Here is a 17,850-nt window from a genome sequence, read left to right as displayed (position 1 = left end):
TCTGGTGAGAAGGCCAGACCACACAACCCCTCTGTCCCTCATCCTTTCCCCTTCTGCACGCTCATGTCGGGTCATGGCTGGCAAAGGGTAAGAAGGCAGGAGAAAACCATGATCCTGAATTCAAGCCCTGGAGTCACACTAAGCTGAGCTCAAATTCTGGCTCTGCCACTTTCTAGCTGTGTGACCTTGGAGAAGTCGCTTGACATTTCTGTCTCATGTATTTTCATCTGCTTGAGAGGAATAGCACCATCCCTGCCTCATCTGAGGGTGAGCATTCAATAAATCAACAGAACGAGGGACACAGCCCAGTGCCCTGTCAGAGTTCTAGTTGCTGTGTAATTGATTCCAGCTCATGGAGACCCCATGTCTGTCAGAGCAGAACTGTGCTCCACAGAGTATCCAACGGCTGTTTTTTTTTAAAGTAGATCACCAGGCCTTTCTTCCGAGGTGCCTCTGGGTGAATTTGAACCTCCAACCTTTCAGTTGTCAGCAGAGTGTGTTAAGGGTTTCCACCACCCAGGAACTCCAGGCAGAGTTCAGTAAAAGATTGCAATTGCCTTTCTGTCTGCCCTCCCAGCCTCCCCCCTCCTTCAGTAAGCATGTATTAAGTACCCTCTCTGGTGGTTCAGTGGTTAAGAGCTAAGAGCTTTGTTACTAACCGTAAAGGTTGGCAGTTCAAATCCACCAGCCACTCCTTGGGAACCCTATGGGGCAGTTCTGCTCTGTCCTATAGGGTCACTATGAGTTGGAATTGACTTGTCAGCAATGGGTTTCATTTGTTTTCTTTCTGCTTCAGTTACTGTAAAATAATCAATGACATTCAACTGTATGTAGTAATTACAAATACGTGTGCATCTGCTTGTTTTCTGGGAGTCCCTTAGTTTAAAGGATCAGAGGAATCCCTCTAGGCTTGTTCTTCCTTGTCCACCATCCTGGCAGGAAACTCTCCCTTAGGCCCTTCAGGCCTCCCGGCATCTCTGCCCCATGGTGGAGGTGGGATCTCAGCTGGGGTGAGTTTTCACTCTCCTCCTGAGGTCTCATGCAAGTAAGGAAGGGTAAGGCTGAGCTCCCTTCCCGCTGGAGACTGGGAAGATTAATGAGTTCCAGCCCTAAGGACCCTTAAGCTTCATGGAATAAGGGGAGGCAGGCAGTGATTACCAAGCCTTGGTGTTTTGACGCTGCACCCCTATCCCTGTCTGAGGTAGACCCCACATCTCAAATGAGCCCACAGAATGGTGGCCCCTGGTCATTCTGACTCCGAGAAGCACAAGGCCCAGCCCTGGGTCCAGCTCACAGGCTGTCCGGTTTCCCCTGTACTCAACTGCTCTGGGGGCCTGTCTCCTCTGTGTCTGGCCACATTGAATTCTGGGGTGAACGGCAGCCTTCGCATCCTCACACCTGCCATGTGGGCCTTTGAAGTCAGGTAATTAGGTGACAGGGACGCAGTCGGGAGTCAGCAAGGCTGAACACTTCCTGAGCCATTTTAATTTTCGGCGCTGGAGGTGGAACTCTGAGGCAGCCTTTCCTCTTGCTCTGTGTTCTAGAATTAATAAGCAAAGGCACCGTTCCACCAAGGGTTGGAAGAGGAGGCTGGGAGAGACCTGGGGGGGGTGCGGCGGGGGGAAGCTGCAAGGAGCTCGGGCTTTAGAAGCCGCCAGAACTGAGTTTGGTTCCCAGCTCTGTCGTTGAACTCCCTGCATGAGCAGGAGCATCTTGTCATCTTAGGGCTCAGTTTCCTTATCTGCAAAATGGGTGTACTGTTGGCACCCATCATAGTGCTGTTGGAAGGACTCCGAGAAATGCCCTGGCCCCAGATGACAATATGTTATCAAAGAACATTCCTCCTCACTCCACCTACGCAAACCTGGCTCCTGGTATGTAGGAGTTAGACTTCAAACCAAGCCCTGGTCTTCACCGCTGTCACCCACTTGCACCAACCATAGAAAAACTGCCCAAATGGTGACCGTGGCTGCCGCAGCTGCTGCACGACTCCCATGTGTGCTTCGGGAGGCTGGACGTTGCATTTGTGTATCTACAGCAGGGTTTATAGAGTTCTCTCCAGTGCACAAGTCTGAGCATGCATTGCTGATATCACCAGTCCAAGTCAGGACTTAGTCTTCCAGAAATAAAATCTTGCCATTTTTGCATTAATTATAATACAAATGGACGGTCATTTATATGTGTTTTCAAAGACTGGCCAAATTTTGGACTCACTTATGGGTCGATAGGAGGCTTAGAAGAGGTAAAGAGATGGTTAGTACGCTGACCCCATCCTCAGGTTTACGGGAGACAGACCTACAGAGAAACGTAGTGCATGGTGTATCATAAAGAACAGTGACGGGACATTTCAAAGAGATGGCGCTGAGTCTGGTGAACATTAGTGTCCCAGGGCTGCCATGGAGCTCTGCTGGCTCAGTGATTAAGAGCTTTGCTGCTAACCAAAAGGTCGGCAGTTCAAATCTACCAGCCGCTCCTTGGAAACCCTACGGGGCAGTTCTACTCTGTCTCCATGGGTCACTATGAATAGAAATTGACTAGACAGCACCCAACAACAAGAAGGAGAAGAGTAGAGAAAGGGGGATAGGAAGGATAGGGTGGGGCCTGCAATTTTAATTAAAGTGGTTCAGCGTGGAGGCTGCAATTTTAATTAAAGTGGTTCGGGAAGGTCTCACACCTGAGAAAATAGTGGAAAAATAGTGTGTAGTCCAAGTCATTGCTGTGCACCTAAAACACCCCAAAGAGATGGGTTTGAATCCTCCCTGGAGGCAATGCTTTTTGTTTTGTTTTTTAAACCTAGCACAATCCTGGTCTTGTTAATGCCAGAAACTCCCTGGGTGACCAGGGATTGGGTTAGATCTTTGCTACTCCACCTGTGGCCCCCAGAGCAGCAGCCTCAGCATCAACTGGGAGCTGGTTAGAATGCAGAGTCTCAGGCCCTGCCCCGGACCTGCTCCATCAGAATCTGCATTTTCAGATTGCGCAGGTGGTCTTGGTGCATCTGAAGCTTGAGAGGCCCTGCTCTGCACGACCTCCGAGGTCCCTTCCAGAGCAGATTTTCTGTTTTTATATTATATCGGTTAACACAGAGTTGATCCAACTCATGGCAACCCCGCGTGTGTCAGAGTAGAACTGTGCTTCCTAAGGTTTTCAACTGCACTGACCCTTCAGAAGCAGACTGCAGGCCTTTCTTCCCAGGCACCCCTGCCTGGGTTTGAACCGCCAACCTCTGGGTAAGTAGTCGAATGCTTCATCACCATTTGAGCCCGGGACTCCTTTTCTAGATTGTTGTTGTTCTTAGTTGCCCTGGAGCCGATTCCGACTCACAACTGCCCTGTGTGTGCAGAGCACAACTGTCCCATAGGATTTTCGATGGCTGTGACCTTTTGGAAGCAGATCTCCAGCCTGTCTTCCCAGTCGCCTCTGAGTGGTTTCAAACTGCCAACCTTTTGGCTAATAGTCGAACACTCAAACATTTGGGTCTCAAACTAGAACATGCATCCCTTAGGGGGCTTGTTAAAGCACAGATTGCAGGCCCCACTCCCAGAGTTTCAGAAGGTCTAAGGTGGGGCCCCAGAATTGACATCTTAACAAGTTCTACCGGATGACACTTTCAGAACCATTGTTCCAGATAAAGGTCATAGTTTAAAACACAAGTTCAAATCTTATTTTCTAGCCTGACGCATAGCGTGAGCTGTTTTTGTAAGGGTAGTAAATCTTTGCTGCTTGTTTTTCAGGCTCTTTGCCAGGCCTTCCTTCCAAGGCACCCCTTGGCCTCGCTCTAGACGTGGATCTTCTCAGCATCCTCTCCCGCAGTACCTGGCACATAATTTTATCCTTTAAGCTCTGTGTGAGGAGTAAAAAGATAACATGCGATTAGGAACCTGGGCAGAAGGTCAGACTCTTACTGTGTTTGAATCCTGCTTCTGCCACCAACTGGTTGTACAAACCCCTTTTGAGCCTCAGTTCTTGCCTCTGTAAAATGGGGATAGTAATATCTACCATGCTAGATTATTAAAAAAAAAAAACTAAGTGAGATAATTCAGGTAAATGCTCAGTCTAGTACCTGGCACGCTATGAGCGCTTAATCAATGAGCGCTAATACTATGACTAACTTTATGAATTGACTTTGGGCTATCCCTCCACCCAGGAAGCCAGGAAATTTCTCCTTAATGTCTAACCCCCTTCCCTCCTGCTTTAGTTTCATGCCCACTTCCTCTGGAATTATCATCAGCTGTCTTGTTGGCGTTCTGAATAGAGAGATTAATGAACTAATAGGAAATTAAGGCTCGGAAGGCAATTTGCTGTAATCTAAATTGAGGCGTTTTCTTCTAATAGGTCCATGAGCAGGGAATGGAGTTTAGCTCTGGGTGGTGGATGTCAGCACAATTCACCGATTGTCTGATAACTGTGGATTCAGCTGCAGAAGTTTGCTTTGCAGTCCGAGGCTGATGGATTTTTCCCAGCCCGCTATCATCTGTTGTCTGTGTCCTCATCCCTTCTCAGGGTCCCCCAGCAGGCTTCTGCACAGCTGAGGTCTGGCTCCTTGGAAACCTCTCCATTCCTGTCTGCATTTCTTACAGGAAGGTGCAGAGCAGTGATTCGGGGTGGCTTCTACTCTTTTTTTTTTTTTTTTCTACTCTAGAAAATAAGAGTTTGAACCACAGGGCTTCTTTTCTATGGGAGCTGGCGTGCGGAAAGGACGGAGGCACCCTCTCACTCTGCCAGGGGAGAATTAGTGTTTTAACTTTCTTTCTCTGATGCTTGTTTTAGCCCTCTTATAACCCTGGTGGTGTAGTGGTTAAAAGCTACAGCTACTAACCAAAATGTTGGCAGTTCAAATCCTTCAGGCACTCCTTGGAATCCCTATGGGGCCGTTCTACTCTGTCCTTTAGGGTCGCTATGAGTCGGAAGCCACTCGACGGCCATGGGTTTTTATGCTCTCACCTTATACACTGTGCTTCAGCTCTGGTTAGGTCAGCTGGTCCCAAAGGAGTGTCTGTCATGTAGGGGGCTCTGTACTGCCACTTGGGGTGCCAGTTATCAGATGCCACTGAGTCAATTCTGACTCACGGCAACCCCGTGTGTGTCAGAGTAGAACTGCTCCTCCGTAGAGTTTTCAGTGGCTGACTTTTTGGCAGTAGATCACCAGGCCTTTCTTCCGAGGCATCTCTGGGCGGACTCTCACCTCTGACCTTTTGATTAGTAGCCCAGCTTGTTAGCTGTTTGCACCACCCAGAGACTTCTGCCACTAGGGGTTGTTATTGTCGTTGTTAGTTGCTATTGAGTCAATTCTGAGTAGAACCAAATCACCAGGCCTGTCTTTTGAGGTGCTTAGGGTAGATTTGAACTGCCAACCTTTCAGCTAGTAGTAGAGGCCTTAACTGTTTGTGCCATCCAAGGATCCTTGCCACTAGGAGTAGGAGAATGAAAAACACAGCTTCTAAACAGTTTGGTGGTTTCTTACGCAGCTTAGGTGCTGCCGAGTCAGTTTTGACTCATCGTGACCCTGTGTGCAACAGAATGAAACACTGCCTGGTCCTACACCATCCTCACAATCGTTGCTATGTTTGAGCCCATTGTTGTGCTCACTGTGTCATTCCATCTTGTTGAGGGTCTTCCTCTTTTTCGCTGACTCTCTACTGAGCATGATGTCCCTCTCCAGGGACTGGTCCCCCCTGATACCATGTCCAAAATACAGGAGACGAAGTCTCTCCATCATAAGAGGCACTCTGGCTGTACTTCCAAGACAGGTTTGTTCGTTCTAGAGTTGCCATAAAACAAAACAAAACCATTGCTGTCTTGCATTGATAATTCAAAAGTTGTAAACAAAGATGGATCAGTAGTTGGAAAATACGGCTTTGGTAACAGAAACGATGCCAGAGATTGCGTTATACAATTTTGTAAGATCAACGACTTCTTCACTGCAAATACCTTTTTTCACCCATAAATGGTGACTGTACACATGGACCTCACCAGATGGAATACACAGGAATCAAATCAACTACATCTGTGGAAAGAGACGATGGAAAAGCTCAATACCATCAGTCAGAACAAGGCCAGGGGCTGACTGCGGAATAGACCATCAATTGCTTATATACAAGCTCAAGTTGAAACTGGAGAAAATTAGAACAAGTCCACGAGAGCCAAAGGATGACCTTGAGTGTATCCCACCTGAATTTAGAGACCATCTCAAGAATAAATTTGACACATTGAATACTAATGACCAAAGACCAGACGAGTTGTGGAATGACATCAAGGGCATCATACATGAAGAAAGCAAGAGGTCATTAAAAAGACAGGAAAGAAAGAAAAGACCTAAATGGATGTCAGAAGAGACTCTGAAACTTACCCTTGAAGACTGAGTAGCTAAAGCAAAAGGAAGAAATGATGAAGTAATAGAACCGAACAGAAGACTTCAAAGCGTGGCTTGAGAAGACGAGGTACTATAATGACATGACCAAAGAGCTGGAGATAGAAAACCAAAAGGGAAGAGCACACTTGACATTTCTGAAGCTGAAAGAACTGAAGAAAAAATTCAAGCCTCAAGTTGCAATAGTGAAGGATTCTATGGGGAAAATATTAAGCGACGCAGGAAGCATCAAAAGAAGATGGAAGGAATGCACAGAGTCATTATACCAAAAAGAATTGGTTGATATTAAGCCATTTCAATACGTAGCATATGATCAGGAACCGATGGTACTAAAGAAAGAAATCTAAGCTGCACTGAAGGCATTGGCAAAAAACAAGGCTCCAGGAATTGACGGAATACTGATTGAGATATTTCAACAAACGGATGCAGTGTTGGAAGTGCTCACTTGTCTATGCCAAGAAATATGGAAGACAGGTACCTGGCCAACCAACTGGAAGAGATCCATATTTATGCCTATTCCCAAGAAAGGTGATCCAACTGAATGTGGAAGTTATCAAACAATATCATTAATATCACATACAAGTAAAATTTTGCTGAAGATCATTTGAAAGCAGTTGCAGCAGTACATCAACAGGGAACTGCCAGAAATTCAGGTCGGTTTCAGAAGAGGACGTGGAACCAGGGATATCATTGCTGATGTCAGATGGATCTTGGCTGAAAGCAGAGAATACCAGAAAGATGTTTACCTGTGTTTTATTGACTACGCAAAGGCATTCGACCATGTAGATCATAACATACTATGGATAGCATTTTGAAGAATGGGAATTCCAGAACACTCAGTTGTGCTCATGAGGAACCTGTACATAGATCAAGAGGCAGTTATTAAGACAGAACAAGGGAATACTGAGTGGTTTAAAGTCAGGAAAGGTGTGTGTCAGGGTTGTATCCTTTCACCATACTTATTCAATTGTATGCTGAGCAAATAATCTGAGAAGCTGGACTATATGAAGAAGAACTGGGGCATCAGGATGGCTCCAGCTACAGGTGATGAAGAGATGAAAACGTGAAGCAGTAGGCCAGGGCTGGTTTGAGCCACTGGTCACACTAACTTGCCCAGCCTTTGAGAATCCGGAGGAATGATGAGCACGGATGTTGCAGCTGCCGCTGAGTTCCTGGAAGCTTCAGGAACTTGTACAACAGGCAGGATATTGGCAGGGTATAATTATGAGCATGCATTTCAGAGATCACCAGCTTGAAGCTTGAGTTTACTTTTCCATTAATAGAAACACTTCAGTTTTTGCAATAATTATCATGGAAATTAATGGTCCCTTTTTTTTTTTTACATGCATTTTAGCCTAATACAAGCAAAAACTTGGTTCCAATTACAGTTGTATGTGAGGGACAATTAGGATTCCAGTGGAGGCAGAGGTGGGGATTGGATGTGGTGATGATGATGGTATCATGTATTGAGTGCTTACGAAGTGCCAGACATTTTGCTAAACACGTTACATGCGTGACTTCATTGCTTAATCCTCAAAACAACCATGGAAGGCAGGGTCCATTATTATGCCCATTTCACAGATGAGGAAACAGAGGCCTTCAGAAGTAAAATGCTGACCCAAAGTCTCACGGTGGGTGGATCTGTGATACAAAGCCACGGATCTCTCTAATTGCAGATCCCAGACTCCTAACCACTTTACATGGGCAAAGGGCCGGCCACATAGTAGGCTCACTACAGCTCTGCTGAAGAGCCTGCTGCACTCTGCCATTATCCTTCCTTGGACTGAAAGATAACAAATGGGCCTTTGTGTTCTGAATAACATCTGCCGGTCCAGGGAGCCAAGAAGGCCCTACAGTCACTTTCTTCTCTCGTAAGGAATTTGGGTTGGAGGTGGCATTTCTAACAGGTAATAACTAAATCTATTTTTTATAGCTTCCCTCACTGTGGCCTCTTCTGGAGAGAGTGGTGCTGGGGTTTCTGATTATTTTTCATGATGTCGATGGAGCCTGATGTCTGGCTTATGTCAGTCCTCCCGACTGTATCTTGCTTATTTATGTTGTTGTCGGGGTTTCTTTCTAAGAGTCCAGGAAGCTGCACCTTCTGAGTTGTCAGCAGTGTGGGAAGGGAGGTGATGGTATCCTTCACCGAGAGCATATGGAGGCACTTCTAGAAGCATCAGCTCAATGCACAGACCACAGGGGAATCAAAATGAGACAGAAATGCTCAGTTGGGGCATTTGGTAGGATCAGCTCGACCGCCAAGGGAGCAGTGATTTGGTTTGGAGATTTTGCAAGAAGCAGCAGGCAGCAATTCATGCAATGGCAGTGCAGGGGCGGGGCGGGGCGGGGGAGGTAATGAGAGAGGGGAAGGTCGCTGCCCTTTAACTGCAGTAATCCCCTCCCAGAGGGCTCTTTCCAAAACACTTACCCAGCCTTCACCTCCCTGCTTAAAATCCTCCATTGGTTACCTCTTGCTCTCAGCATAAAATCCAGCCTCCTGATGAGACCCTGCATAAGACCTTGCTTACTTCTCCTTCCTCCCCTCTCACTACTCCCCTCCTCAGCCCAGAGCTCTGGCCACCTTGACCCTGGCCAGGTGCTCATTCATTACCATGTTTTTGCACCGGAGTGCTTCTGCCTAGATCTTTGCTGCCCACCTCTGCTGTTATTGTTGTCACTGGGTGCCGTCAAGTCAATTCTGACTCACGGTGACACCATGTGGCAGAGTAGAGCTGCCCCGTAGCGTTGCCTAGGCTGTAATCTTTGTGGGAGCAGATGGCCAGGACTTTCTCCCATGGAGCTGCTGTGTGGGTTCAAACCTCCTACCTTTCAGTGAGCAGCCAAGTGCTTAAACCTTTGGGCCACCAGAGCTCCTCTACCTCTCCTAGTTCCCACTTATCTTTCAGGCTTGGCTCAGTCATCACTTACTCCAGGAAGCCCTCCCAGACTCCTCTCAAATCAGAAATGCCACCCTGCAATTGCTCATCATAACCATATATCATATATATCATCATGTCGTCGTCGCCTGTTTACCTGCCTGTCACCCCAGCTCTTTGAGGGAAGGTCCTTGTCTGGGTTGTTTACCATTTATATCTCTAGGGCTAGCACAGTGTGGGCACATAGTAAGTGGTCAGTAAATACCTGGTGGCTGAATAGCTCTCAAAAGCAGCCTCTGGAGGGAAGGTGGTCCTTGCCAACCCAAGGGTCCAAGTACCTGGTTGAAGTCCAGGTGGGATTATTTCTAAAAGATTTTGAGGCAGTGGGATGAGTAGAAGAATGTTCGTGCTTGAGTCCATAAGAAATGGGTTTGCATCCCTAGAAAATAAAAAATAAACTCCTTGCTAGATCGTAAGAGCCTTAAAGAGAATTCTTGCCCTATTTTATCACCCCCTCCCTCCCAGTGCCTAGCATAGTACCTGGCACAGAGAAGGAATGCAATACTGGTGTTTTGTTTTGTTTTGAGTGCATGAATGAATGAGCAGTCTGTCAGTCATCCTGACTCTGATCTTTGCTATCTGTGTGACTAGGCTGTGTGCTAAGCCTCAGTCTTTTTGACTTTGAAATGGGCATGACAATATCCACCTCTCATGGGGTGGTTGTTCAGACTAAGTAAGTTATGTAAGAGCGCCTGGCTCAAAGTTGATGCTTGTTTAATTGAGTTATTCGCCACCATTAACAGAAACTCAGTGCCCGTTAAGCAAAGACCCCCACCCCCACCCCTCTTCCCTTCTTCCCACGTTGGGGGCCAGGTTTTTAAAATGTTGCCTTTGCACTCTGTGTGGAAAGGCTGTGCCCTGGCCAGGTGTTTGGCAAAGTGAGCTGGTGTGGGGCAAGAGAAAGTAAGAGAAATCAGGGCTTTGGGCTGCTCACAGTAAACTTTATAAATTTGCTACTCGAACAGTCTTCCCCACCAGGAGCCTGGCCTGTCTCTGCTTCCGCAAAGGCCAGTGTTCTGAGCCCAGCCCCATGCTAGGCTCTGGGTTTGCGTCTGCTCTACAGGTCTGCTGGGGACCATGGCACCATGACAAACGTATTAAGAAAACAGCAGAGCTGCTTATAAATGGGGCCATTTGCCCCCACAGCTCCAGAACAAGATCTTTGGAGGTCCAGTCTGGTCACATCCCTGCCCCCACCCCCACCCAAGGACTGTTGGAGAAAGAGGAGAGAGGACGAAAGGGAGGAGGAAGGCAGTGCAGAGAGGGACGTTACCTGCAGTTCACATCATGAACTAAAACCAAAGAAACAAAGCCTGTTGCCATCGAGTCGATTCTGACTCATGGTGACCCCATGTGTAGAAACTGGTCCATAGGATTTTCAATGGCTGATTTTTTGGAAGTAGATCACCAGGCCTTTCTTCCAAGGCTCCTCTGGATGGACTCGAACTGCCACCCATTCAGTTAGTAGCCGAGCACTTAATCCTTTGCACCACCCAGGGACTCCTTCACAAACTAAGTAGATAATAATTTTTAAGAAATCAAAGTCATTTTTCAAAAAATGTTTGGGAGAGACGATTAATGCCCCTAAATCAGTAGCATTTGTTAGGTTTTCCCTTCTGCTTGTCCTTCCTTTTCCTTTCTTCCTCTCTTCTTCCATCTCTCTAATATTTATTAAACATGTATTAGGCATCAGCCACCAGACCAGGGACTAAAAGGGGAAAAGGAGAGGGGACTAAAAAATGAGTAAGACCCAGATTCTACCCTCAAGAATGAATGCACGTATTTAACCTGCGGACAGAGAAATGTCTCAATTAGCCAGGATCTCCTTTGGACAATGAGATATTCCACATAAGCAGCTTTTCTTGATAACTGAAGCTTATCCCGTTAAACCTTGGAAGGTTTTTTTTTTTTTTTTAATTAACCATTTGGAATGGAAGTTTAAATAACCTTTTCCAAGTTACCAGGCTATATAAGGCAGCAAGGTTTTTACTGGGTGTGCACAAAGTATCTTTTAGCCGTCCCTACTAGAACACTGGCCCATTCGATGCCAGACACCACAGAGACATTTTCTTGTTTGATCCTTTTTGAATTTTACGTATGAGGAAACCGGAGCTCAGCAAGGTGGACTGACTTTTCCATGGTCACACAGCTGGGGAGGGTAAACTTTTAAAGAGGCTAAAGAGATGCACGAGGAATCGAGGGGCAGAGGGCTTGCTTTTTCAATTTGTTTTGTTTTAGTTTGAGGCAAAATTCACGTAACATAAAATTCACTGTTTTGAAGTGAATAATTCAGCAGCATTTAATACGTTCACGTTGTTGTGAGACCACTACCTCTATTTAGTTCCAATTATCAGTCCAAAAGAAAACCCCATACCCATTAAGTAATCACTCCCCTCCCATCCCCCACCCTCCCCACCCAGCCCCTGGCAACTGCCAGTCTGCTTTCTGTCTCTGTGGATTTACATATCCTGGATGTTTCATGTAAATGGAGTCATACAGTATGTGACTTTTTGTGTCTGGCTTCTCTCATTCAGCATAATGTTTTTAGGGCTCATCTACATTGTAGCCTGCATCAGGATGGTGAGATTTCATCTCACATACTTGAGACATGTTATCAGGAGGGACCAGTGCCTGGAGAAGGACATCATGCTTGGTAAAGTAGAGGGTCAGCAAAAAAGAGTAAGACCCTCAAAGAGATGGATTGACACAGTGGCTGCAACAACGGGCTCAAATAGCAACGATTGTGAGAATGGCATAGGACCAGACAGTTTCGTTCTGTTGTACATAGGGTCGCTGTGAGTTGGAACCAACTCCATGGCACCTAACAATGACACTATGATAAAAAGGATAGTAGCTGCTAGTTTTTGAGTACCTACTATGTGTCAAGTATTGTCCTAGGCACCTTACATGCACTGTATTATTAATTCTCACCACAATCCTGTAAGGCAGATACTATAATTGTACCCACTTTACAGATGGAAAAACTGCAGCTCAGAGAGGCCCAGCAACTTTCCCAAGTTGTCACAGCCAGGATGTGGCGGCACCATGATTTGAACCCAGGTTCTTCCCCTATGCTACCCTGACCCCATTTTCCCTTTTGAGGAGGGCTGTATTCTGGAAAAGAAGCCCTGTTGGCTCAGTGGTTAAGAGCTCAGCTGCTAACCAAAAGGTCAGCAGTTCAAATCCACCGACTACTCCTTGGAAACCCTAGAGGACAGTTCTATTCTGTCTTATAGGGTTGCTATGAGTTGGAATCGACTCGACAGCCTCGGGGTTTTTTTGGGGGGCGGGGGTTGTATTCTGGAAAAGGAGCCCTGGTGGCACAGTGGTTGAGCACTCATCTACTAATTGAAAGATTGGTGGTACCAACACACTGGCCGCTCCACGGGAGAAAAATGTGGCAATCTGCTCCCGTAAAGATTTATGGCCTTGGAAACCCTACGGGCAGTTCTTCTGTTTCCTGTAGGGTTGCTGTTAGTCAAAATGTACTTTATGGCAACAGGTTTTGCTTCAGGTATTCTGGAAGATTTAGGCTCCAGACATCTCTCGTCTGGGAAGTGGAATTTATTCCTCTTATACTGTGGTTCTGCAGCTTTAGAGTGTGCTTGCTGAAAGCCCGCATTCCCAGGGGATGTTTCTGAATCAGAATCTCAGAGGGTGAGACTCGGGAATCTGATCCTGAAGCACGTGGTGTACTGAAGAGTTTCATGCTAGTAGCTCTTTCTTCCAAGGAGCCTTGGTGGCACAGTGGTTAAGTGCTCAGCTGCTAACCGAGAGGTCAGTGGTTTCAACCCACCGGCCAGTCTGTGAGAGAAAGATGTGGCAGCCTGCTGCCATAAAGATTACAGCGTAGGAAACCCTATGGTGCAGTTCTGCTCTGTCCTGGAGGGTCACTATGAGTCGGAATCGGCCGGACAACTGGTTTTTTAAATGGGAGCTCTTTCTTCCATGGGCAGTGAAAAGGAAAAGTGTAATTTGGGCGGAATCGCTCATATTTCCCACTGAAAAATGGCTCTTCCTAAGTGAGACCCAGTGGAAGTGTGCCTGCCCTGTGCAATGGCCTCCCACGCTTTCTCTTGCTCCTCTCTGTGGTCTGTATGATTTCAGGGCGAGGCTAATCCTCCAATTCGATTAGCAGATCTCGGATGTGCAGGCTATAAGGACCTGGGCATCGTAGATATTTCCCTCAGGGATTTTTTTGTGTGAGCAGCGGCCATACTCCCACCCTAACGCTGCCCTCCGAGGCCCCTGGCTGGAAGGATGAGCATTCCATCTCCCACCCCTTGGCCAGAGGTGAAGGAGGGTTTTCAATTATTGCAAGGGACAAGCAGCAAGGGATGCTGGCGAGTAACGTACCAGAGGAGAGGACAGGGAACAGGCAAGGTCACTGGAAGCCTCTTCTGCCCAGACCTGGTTCGGCCATGGTCCACAGCTTAAATTAAACTCCTTGCGCCTGTTCGGTGTGCTGCCCCCAGTGACCTTGGGGCTCCTTGGCACCTGCATACAGCCCTTCCCTCTGCACTTGTTCGTGACCACCACTCACTTAGAGAGGATTCATAGGTGGAGTAGCAGGAAGAAAAAATTTCTTTCTGGAAGCTTCCAGGATGAAATTGAGCTATTCCAAACAGAACTGGTACAGAAACTTCTTGGCATTAGCAGATTTTCCAGCTGGGATTCCCGAACATCAGTCTGACCAGGTCACAGTCCTCCAAAGCTCCGGTGGCCTCCTAAAGCCTGCAGGATCAAATGCAGACTCCTTGGCGTGGCCTCCGGGACCCCTGTCCCCTTTCCTTCCTCATCTCAACCTCACCTTCTTTGTTCTTTTTCTGACCCCTGAGCCCAAGAAGCTTGCTCTTATTTCCAAACCTTTGCACTGTCTGGAAGCTCTTTCCCCAAGCCTCTACTCCAGTGTCACCTCCTGGGACAAGTCTTCCCAGTGGCCCTGGTGCACAGAGCCCCTCACATCCCCACCACTGTCCATCCCGTTTCCCTGTGTTATTTTGTTCACCAACTCACCACACCTGAAATTATCCCATTGATTGGTTTACTTGTTGCGTCAGTCAGGATTCTCCAGAAAAACATAAGCAGTAGAGTGTATTTATATTTTCTTATTAAATTTTACATAAAATTTATTAAGATTTTAATTTAAATCAAAATAATAAATTTATTATATAAAATTAAACATGAATGTACTGAATAATTCTCTTCATTTCAAGGAATTGACATCTGTGGCTGTGGGAATGTCAGGTCTGAAATCCGCAGGGCGGGCTGAAGACAATGCTTCTTCCTTAGGGAAACCTCGGTTTTGCACTTTACAGCTTTCAACGGATTTGATGAGGCCCACCCACATTATTGAGGGTCATCCCCTTTACTTAAAGTCTGTCTTTTACTTCAAGGAATCATCATCAGGTCTTCATCTGGATAATTGGCACCCCTCTATTAAGGGGGACTATCGGATCCCTAAGGAACCCTGGTGGCACAGTGGTTAAGCACTTGGCTGCTATCTGAAGGGCTGGCAGTTCAAACTCGCCAGCCGCTCCGAGGGAGGAAGATGTGGCAGTCTGCTTCTGTAAAGATTACAGCCTTGGCAACCCCATGGGCCAGCTCTACTCTGTCCTATAGGGTCGCTATGAGTCAGAATTAACTCAGCGGCAATAGGTTTGGTTTTTTATCAGATCCCCAGAGGAAAAGATGTTGTTAGGTGCTGTAGAGTCAATTTCAACTCATAGCGACCCCATGTGACAGAGTTTCTAGGCTGTAATCTTTATGGGACTAGTGTTTTGTTTTTTTTTTTAATCTTTATGGGAGCATATTGCCAGGTCTTTCTCCTGCAGAGTTTCAGATCGCCAACCTTTCGGTTAACAGCTGAGCGCTTAACCATTGCACCACCAGGGCTCCTTAGAAGAGAAGACGGTGAAGGGCAAATGTAATGTTCCTGCTTCTCTGCACAGTGTCTGTACCTTGCTGTTTAAATACTAAACCTCTGAGCAGCCTGAGGCTGGTATTGGCTGTTGGAAGTTAGCCTGGTATGCACAGAAATGGTAAGGAAATCCACGGGGACATGGAGCACAGGTAGCATCTGCGACAACGTGTATCCACTGTTTTTACATGAACCTCTAAGAGAAAAAGACAAAGCCAGGTCTCAGTAACTTGGGGATTTTCTTACCCTTATGAAGTCAGGCAAGGGTAGGGGGAAGAGCAAGGTTACGTCTTAGGCTTGTCTCAAAGGAGTACATTTTGACTCTAAACTCTTAATACCTCTGAAACCTAATACCTGTTACTAATCTCATGCTAATTGGGAGTCCCTGTTAGCTTAAGCCTTAAGACTCCTATGGCTTAAGCTTTTGAGAAAAATGAGAGGCCTCCCTTGGGACCAGTGATCCAGGTTTTCTGCCAGAACTTGTCCCAAGTCAACCAACCTCAGTTTCCCCATCTGTAAATAGAAATAATAGTACCCACTTCATAAGATTGTTGTAAACATCCAGTGGTATCCCAGTGCTGTCGAGTCGATTCCGACTCATAGTGGGTTGGTGGCTGGCAAATGAGTATCCAAGTAAATGGGATATGATGAATAGGGATGTGGTGATAATGAGGACAAATACAGACTGATAAGGGCAACTAGAAAGCAAACCCACTATTGGACCTCCTGGAGCTGACCTATGAGGTCGAGAGTGCAGAGCAGCAGCTTCTTTTCAGGCTTAATTTCCTGGATGCCAAGGATCCACCTTTGCAGCAGCTGCGGCAGCTCATCTCACACACCTCTGTATCCACAGCGCCCGGAGTCTTCTGAACCACTGGGACTTCCCATCCATCCATCCATCCATCCACCCACCCACCCACCCATTCATGCATCCATCCACTCATCCGTCCATCTGTCCTTCCTTCCATCCATCTGTTCATCCATCCATGCATCCATCCAATCCACCCACCCACCCATCTGTCCATCTGCCCTTCCCATCCATCCGTCTACCCATCCATCCATCTGCCCATCTGTCCATCTGTCCATCCACCCACCCATCTACTTGTCTACCTACCCACCCATCTATCCATCCATCTGTCCGTCCGTCTGTCTGTCCGTCCATCCATCCATCCACCCATCATCCATCCACCCATCCACCCACCCACCCATCCATCTACCCACCCATCTATCCATTCATCCATCTGTCCATTCGTGCTTCCATCCATCCATCCATCTGTCCATGTGTGCCTCCGTCCATCCATCCATCTATCCACCCGTCCATCCATCCATCCTTCTCTGTCTTTCTCTGTTGCAGGTTAAAGTGCCACAACAAATGCACCAAAGAAGCCCCACCTTGTCACCTCCTGATCATCCACCGAGGAGGTAAGTATATAATACTTGCTGCCCCAGGGGTGAGAGTAGGCTGGGGCTCGTGCAGGCCATCCGTGATAGGTGTCCCACCCAGGCCCATTCTGGATACCTCCTGACCCCTGATATTTGCCCCTCTTATTTCTACCCCCTCCCAACACCCTTCTTCCTGACACCTGTCTTTTTTATTTTCATCCCCCTTATCTGTTCACTGTATTTCTGGCCCCCTATATATTTTTTTTATATATTAGTCCCTAATACTTTAGCCCCCCAGTTCCTCTTCCCGTCTCTAATTCCTGTTCTCTCATTCTTATCTACCCTCCTAATTTTCACTCCCCTTTCTTTCTCCCAATCCCATTGCTTTTCCTTCTCACTCGAAAACCAGTACCCAGTGCAGTCGAGTCGATTCCGACTTCGAAAAGAGCACCTTTTTCAGTGTCTTTCCAGAATGTGCTCTTCAGACCCATCAGCTGTCCCTGCAGAAGTGGGCGTGGGGGCAGTCTGGCTGTATGCCACCTCCCTGGGCTTTGGGCGTGTCTGTGTGAGCAGGTCCAGGCAGAGAGGCAGCTGCAAGTCTTGGGAGAGCCACCACCAGCCTTTCACCATGCAAACGCAAGGCCAGTTTTGCTGAGTTGGAAGGAAAGACGCAAGGAGGACTCTGGGAGGAGGCACCTCTTTGGGAAACCTTGTAGTCCAGCTGTCTTGATTCTTGCCCATATATGGCTGGTGGATACCATATTGAATAGCACAGATATAGGACATTGTCATCATTTGCAGAAAGTTCTATTGGATAACTCTGGTCTAGACCCTTGCTATTCAAAGTGCGGTCCACGGACCAGTAGCATCTGTATCACCTGGGAGCTTGTTAGAAATGCATCATCTCTGGCCCCACCTCACCCCAGTCCAATCCAGGTGCTGTCGGGTCCATTCCGACTCATGCCAACCCCATGTGTATCAAAGTAGAACAGTGCCCGGTAGGGTTTTCATGGCTCTGGACTTTCAGAAGCAGATCGCCAGCCCTTTCTTCTGAGGTGCCTCTGGGTACATTTGAACCACCAACCTTTCGGTTAGTAGCCAAGACTTTGAATCCTTTGCACCACCCAGGAGCTGACCTTCTGAGTCAGAACCTTCATGTTTAATAAGATCCATGGGTGATTCCCACGTACTTTAAAGTTTCAGAAAAACTGGTCTAGAGCAGGAGTCAAAAACTTAGGTGT

At 47.1% G+C, this 17,850-nt stretch overlaps 1 protein-coding gene across 1 annotated transcript in view; it reads left to right on the top strand.

Annotated features, from left to right (window-relative positions):
- Positions 1-17,850, top strand: part of KSR2 (kinase suppressor of ras 2) — a 404,388-nt gene that overhangs the window by 297,801 nt on the left and 88,737 nt on the right. Inside the window, exon 8 of the mRNA XM_049865565.1 lies at positions 16,581-16,646. Coding sequence (XP_049721522.1) covers positions 16,581-16,646 — 66 coding nt within the window. The remainder of the gene's footprint in view (positions 1-16,580; positions 16,647-17,850) is intronic.

This window comes from Elephas maximus, chromosome 22 (assembly GCF_024166365.1).
Source record: "Elephas maximus indicus isolate mEleMax1 chromosome 22, mEleMax1 primary haplotype, whole genome shotgun sequence".
NCBI classification, from domain to species: domain Eukaryota; kingdom Metazoa; phylum Chordata; class Mammalia; order Proboscidea; family Elephantidae; genus Elephas; species Elephas maximus.
Note: the sequence above shows the minus strand (reverse complement) of the source record. Positions and strands in the feature narration are given on the sequence as shown.